Source organism: Leptonychotes weddellii, chromosome 8 (genome assembly GCF_054177405.1).
Source record: "Leptonychotes weddellii isolate Sample4059 chromosome 8, ASM5417740v2, whole genome shotgun sequence".
NCBI lineage: Eukaryota > Metazoa > Chordata > Mammalia > Carnivora > Phocidae > Leptonychotes > Leptonychotes weddellii.
In genome coordinates this window covers 2,085,308-2,091,545 of record NC_138376.1, presented here as the reverse complement: position 1 = coordinate 2,091,545, position 6,238 = coordinate 2,085,308, and the positions used below count along the sequence as shown (strand labels likewise).

Here is a 6,238-nt window from a genome sequence, read left to right as displayed (position 1 = left end):
TGACCTGAGCCGAAGGCAGTCGCTTAACCAACTGAGCCACCCAGGCGCCCCCCCTTATATATATTCTTGGAGAGCTTCAGTTTATTGTATAAAACACTCATTTGTGGGGCGCCTGGGTGGCTCAGATGGTTAAGCGTCTGCCTTTGGCTCAGGTCATGATCCCAGGGTCCTGGGATCGAGCCCTGCATGGGGCTCCCTGCTCAGCAGGGTGTCTGCTTCTCCCTCTGCCCCTCCCCCCTGCTTCTGTGCACTCTCTCTCTCAAATAAATAAATAAAATCTTTAAAAAAAAAAACTCATTTGTGATCGTCTCTTCTGAGACATCTTCCCTATTCCTGAGACCTCGGTGGAATCAAGCACTCTTTCCTCTGTGTTAGTTCTTGATCACATTATTACTTATAGATCTAATGCTACTATATAAATACTGTTTCCATCCTGGAGGGGGGCTGTCCTTGCCTCTCTCATCTCCATCTCTCCAGCACTGGCACAGTGTCTGGACCACTGTCGTGTTTGAGGGCCTGAGTGTCTGTTCTCAAGCAGACTGCCTAGGGTTGAGTCCTGATTTTTTCCACTGAAGATGAACATGCCTTTATTAGGTCAGGTTCCTCACTTACATCATATGTAAGATGGAATTAACTGACTCTACCTTGGGGCGCCTGGGGGGCTCCATCAGTTAGGCATCCGACTCTTGATTTTGGCTCAGGTCATGATCTCTCATGGGTTGTAGGATCGAGCCCCACGTCGGGATCCACACTCAGCACGGAGTCTCCTTATCGTTCTCCCTCTGCTCCTCCCCTGCTCATGCTCTCTCTCTCTCTCAAATAAATAAAATCTTTAGAAGAAAAAAAAAGGAGTATCTAGCTCATCAGAGGTGGTGAGACAAAGTGAGTTAATACACAAACAGTGCACTTTGGGGCACAAAGGACCTCATGACCGTCACCATCATCATCTTGCTCTGCCATATGTGTGCTTTTACTTCGTCCTGGGACAACCTGTGCCCCTCCCCCGGACCTGGTGAATTCCGGCCCCTGCTGTGAGACTGAGCTACTGTCTCCCTTCCTCCTTGAAGCCCTCTCTCGCCCCACCCTGCACCAGTCGATGCTTCTTTCTCTCTGTTCCATTGCACTTCGCAAATTCCTCTGTTTTAGCGTGTTTCCCATTGTGTGCGGTTTGTGTCCTAGCCTGGGAGCTTCTGGATGGTAAGGGCTGTGCCTCAGTCGTCGCTGTGTCCCTGGCACCTGGCACGTTGCGGGTCCCTACTGCGTGTGTCATGGGTGAGTGGGTGCACAAGCAAAACGGTCCCTCAGTGATGTCATAGCCATCCAATCCTGCTTTATTCCCACCATACAGTTACCCTAAGAGTGATTTGAAATTGGGGTTATTTCGGTAAGTCCCGTGATTTTATGTGCAGACATTTAGGTTTAGGCCTTCTAGGGACTTTTCAAAGGGGCAGATTTGCCCAGGAGTCGGTGTTTTTTGTCCATGTGCCGGAATCCGTCCACAGATCTTAAAGCTAAGTGTCGTCCGGTGATGTTACCACTCCTCTACTCCAGCAAATCAGTTTTATAGAAACCTTTTTCTGATGATTATCAATGCATCATATATTTATGGTAAAGATTTAGAAGATACTGAAAAGTATAAATAAGCCACAGTTACTCGTTATGCCAGAACCACACCATTAGGAGATCACCCCTGCGGACAGCCTGGCACCCATCCTTCCACAGCGTTTCTGTCTGTATGTAGTTTCTCTGTTTGCCCACGTCCAGACACACATGCGTAGATGGTATTACAAGATGCTTGCCATTTCATAAACCTTCCCCCCACCCCACGTAGTATATTGTGAGCCTTTATGACCGCAAACACGCGATTACTCCCTGTGGCTGCATGCTGTTCCAGCGTGTGGAACAAGCCCCATAATTGATTTAAATGGCCTGTTATTGTACATTTGTGTGGTTTCTAATTCTTCAATAATGCAAACAATGCTCACATGACTTCTCTATGTAATTATTGGTCATTTGTTACTTTCTTATTTAGGATAAATTTCTCTAAGTACTACATTGCTCAATCAAAAAGGTCATGCATTTTTTTAAAGCTTTCTTTTCATCTTTATTGTCATGTTGTCCTCCAAGTTGTTTGTACAAATCTCCACATTCCCACCACCCTCAGATGTTATTCTTTTTCATTGTTTATCAAGCATATAAGCAAAAGTGTTCTGATTTTTTAAAAAAGATTTATTTATTTATTTTAGAGAGAGAGAGAGAATGCATGAGTGGGGAGAAGACCAGAGGGAGAGAATCTTCAAGTAGACTCCCTGCTGAACGGGGAGCCCAATGTGAGGCTTGATCTCACAACCCATGAGATCATGACCTGAGCTGAAACCAAGAGTCAGATGGTTAACCGACTAAGCCTTGAAGTGTTCTGATATTTGAATTTTAGTTTCTTCACTTACTGCTTAGGTGAATTCTCTCCCCACCCTCACCCCCCACACCCTCCCATTTCTTAGTCATTTGTCTTTCTTTTGGAGGAAGTTGCTAGTTTCCATCCTTTGTTACCTCTCTATTTGCAATGTTAATCTTCTTTCTTTATATATATTCCCTACATACTAAACGTATGAATCATTTATCACGTGATCTATAGTATAACTTTTTAAAATTTATTTGTTTTTTGTTGAGATATGATTGACGTACAACATTATATTAGTTTCAGGTGTACAACATAATGATTTGATACCTCCATATTGTGTAATGATCACCACCATAAGTCTAGTTAACATCTGTCAACACTCAGTTCCAATTTCTTTTACCCTGTGATGAGAACTTTTGAGATCTACGCTCAGCAGCTTTCAAATACACAGTACAGTATTAACTGTCATCACCCTGCTATGCGGTCCAACCCTTTTTTTTTTTACGATAGAGGTGTTTAAAAAAACCCCAAAACTTGAATTTATTTATTTTAATTTATTTTTTCATGACTGTGAGACAGATAGAGGGATGTGGTGATCATCTATCCTCCCAAGGACAAGTGTCTGGTCTGGGGTACCTCTATGCCACCAGTCACTGTGTTCCTATCCCTCCAGGTGTCATGAGGGTGGGAGGTCCCCCAGGCAGAGCAGAGGTCCTCAGCTTTCTCGTGAGTGAGGACAGACCCATGTTCCCCATGCCCTTCACAGATAAAAGTCTTCACGCCACGTTTATCTTTTCTCTGCCATAAAGTTTGTGTACCTTAATATGTGTGTTTTGAGAATTAATATTGTTTAATGATATTCTGACCCAAGGAATTTTAAGCTGCCCTTCCTAAGAGATGTATGTGTTGAAATGTTGGGGTTTTTTTTGTTTTGTTTTGTTTTGTTTTTAATAAGAAGGATTTCTTAAAGGATTTCATTATTCTTGCAGATTTTCTTGTAGTATCTGAAAGGTTTGAAGAGTCACAGTAACTCCGATTACACTGCAGTTTTAATCTTTTGCTGAATTTGACTAACATTTGTATTTTAGTTCTATGAAAACGTGTATATTCATGGCTCCATAATTCAAGACAGATTTTTTTTTTTTAAATCTTGCCATGACATCCCCACTGTCTCCAAATACTCTTTCTCTTCCTCAGGTGTTAGCTAAATGATAGTTTTCTGGATTTCTAGTAAATATCCTGCTGGTTGCCAGATTATGTCAATGCAGGGTCATCTGGTACCACCTTTTTCCAGCTGTAAACACTCCAGTAATAAATACGAAGAATGGTCAAAATCACTAGAAAGCCAGAATCGAGAATGGCACATAAATCCGTGTTTAGTTTGGGCTCTAAGAGCCCTGGTTTTTTCCCATCCTGTATTTTTGTAATTTCCTGCTGTTAGTGTGCCTGTTAACATAGGCCTCACGTGGATGTGGGCTCACGAGGCGGGGGAGGAAGTCCTCCATTCTGTTCGAGCAGCATGAAGCTGAGCTGAGAATACAGTTCTCTCCCGATTCTGTTCAGACGTTGGCAACTGCCAAGCGCCCACACTTGTCAAGGAGCCTTTTCCTGTCAAGACTAATTTGACCTTCTAATTTTGGAATTTTTTTTATTGAGTTTTGTTCTGCCTCACTAAGGAAGTGATTTTACACGTGATTTTCTTGATGAGAGACCGTCTGGTATTCTCCATGCTTGAGACTCAATTATTCCATTACAAAATACACTAGTACTACTAATAACAGTACTCATGAAAGAATTTGGTCACTTAAGCAATCATAGATGTTACCTCCAGAAATTAACCTTCTGTAGGCCATTGCAAGTTCCTTTTATCTAGCATAATTAACCAAATCTCCACCTCCTTCATTGCCAAGCTCCTGTTTTTCACCTCTTTGATAGAACCGACCTCTCTGGATTACGGTTATTTGACTGTGTCTCTCATTGCACTAGCCTTTCGAGGGTAACATAATATTCCCTGGGTCTCAGAAGCCCATGCCAGCTGGACAGTTGGTCTTAGATCAACTTTTGTTGCAGTGAATAAATACTCCTTGCGGAGTGCTGATTTTTCATGCTGGAATTTACTTAGTTTCCTTCTTGATGGTCTTTGAGCTTTTCGAGGGCAACGAAGGGGCCTCATTTACATTTATTTCCCAATCCCCAGCATTTTATAAACATTTTATGAGCACTTAACAAATGTTGAATTGATAGCCAAGAACTTCTTCCTGGTACTTGACTAAAATATTTTTCACTCTCCACTCTGTCTCTTCTCTGTCTGCAGTATCCAGAGGAACAGTCACCCCTGAGAACTGGCTCAGTCTTCTTTATCAGACACGTACACACTGCAGTCGGTTTTGTAACCCCCCAAAGCTGGAGGATGAGATAATAACCCTTTCATCAGTCCATGCACCAAACATTCTAAACTTATAGCAGAGATCTGCTCCAGTGCGGGGCTGTCCTTGGGACCCTCTGCTTTTTTCTTGGAGTGCCTTGCTTCATCCTGCTGCTGTGACCAATTCTGTCTCCTACTGGCAGGCCCTACCCCCGTCCCTTATCCCAAGGAAGGTCTATGCAAGTGTGGACCAAAGCCCCCTTCCCTGTGTCCCTGTAGGGTGCTCAAGACAGGCTGGGATTTTTAAGAATTTTACTGGAAAAAAAAATTTATGAATGTATATCCAGTTTGGAAATCGCCATATTTCCAAAATATACAAACTGGAACTGTGAACTGTAGAAACATGAAGAGCTTTGCTATGTCTCCTATCCCTCTTACCCTAAGAATGAACATCAGTGCTATTGTGAATATTGACCTCTTCAAATCCCGGTGAGCAGCCAGACTCTTCTGGGCTCCCATTTTGTAGTGACCGCCTTCTGGAGCCTCTCCTTCCCCCGTGGAGAGAAGTGGCTTGAGGAGAACCCACCAATAGACGTGGCTCCGTGACTGTTACCCACAAAGAGAAAGAACGTGGCTCTCACCTCGCAGAACACTCTTGCCCTCCTCGTGTATTTATTCTTTGTTTTTTGAGGTGGTAATAACCCGTTCACTTCAGTGCAGTTGACTTTGACTCGAGCTGTTCATGTTATGTGTGTAAGTAGTGTATAGAGTGTCAATTATCCATTTTTCCTTTCGATTGCTTTTTATATGGTATACAAATCATGTTCTCAGTCTTTGTAAAAATCCATTTCCCTCTGAATTCTGCCTTGAGTATGATATATTAGGTAGAACAGTTATCTGACTCATATTAACTTCTAAGTACTTTAATTAGTGAGAAGTGCCTGAAGGCGCACCTGCGTCACTTAAATCCCGTACATTAAGTCAGGAACACCGAGCAGAATTAAGAGAGAGACAGAAATGACCAGTTAGACTTGTGTGCATCCGTGCGTGCATCCTTCCAGGACTTCCAAGTCAGATCCTTTCCATCCACGTCAGACATGGAGCAGAACGAAGCTAGTTCTGTCTCTTTGTCCTGCTCAGGGAGATGGCTGTGTCCGTCACTCCCCTGTTCTCCCCGAGGGGAGGTCAGAAGAAGACAGTCCTACCTTTGGGGACCCTACTTGTGGCTAATCTCAGTCCTGCAGTTTGACGGGGCCATTTATAGATACTCCCAAGCCTCCTTTTGTTTCCTGGAGTGGAAACTGAGCTGGATCTTCTTCATGTTGCAGGGGTGAATAGCCTTTCTCAGTCACTCAGTGCCAACCCATTGACCGCCACCACCCTTACCCATCTCGACCTCTCAGGGAACGTCCTTCGCGGAGACGACCTCTCGGTAAGTTTCCCTTTCCTCCCGGTCATGTTCAAAGGTGCTG

The 6,238-nt window shown here is 43.6% G+C and overlaps 1 protein-coding gene across 1 annotated transcript in view; it reads left to right on the top strand.

Annotated features, from left to right (window-relative positions):
* Positions 1-6,238, top strand: part of CARMIL1 (capping protein regulator and myosin 1 linker 1) — a 293,460-nt gene that overhangs the window by 164,935 nt on the left and 122,287 nt on the right. Inside the window, exon 12 of the mRNA XM_081827521.1 lies at positions 6,031-6,198. Coding sequence (XP_081683647.1) covers positions 6,031-6,198 — 168 coding nt within the window. The remainder of the gene's footprint in view (positions 1-6,030; positions 6,199-6,238) is intronic.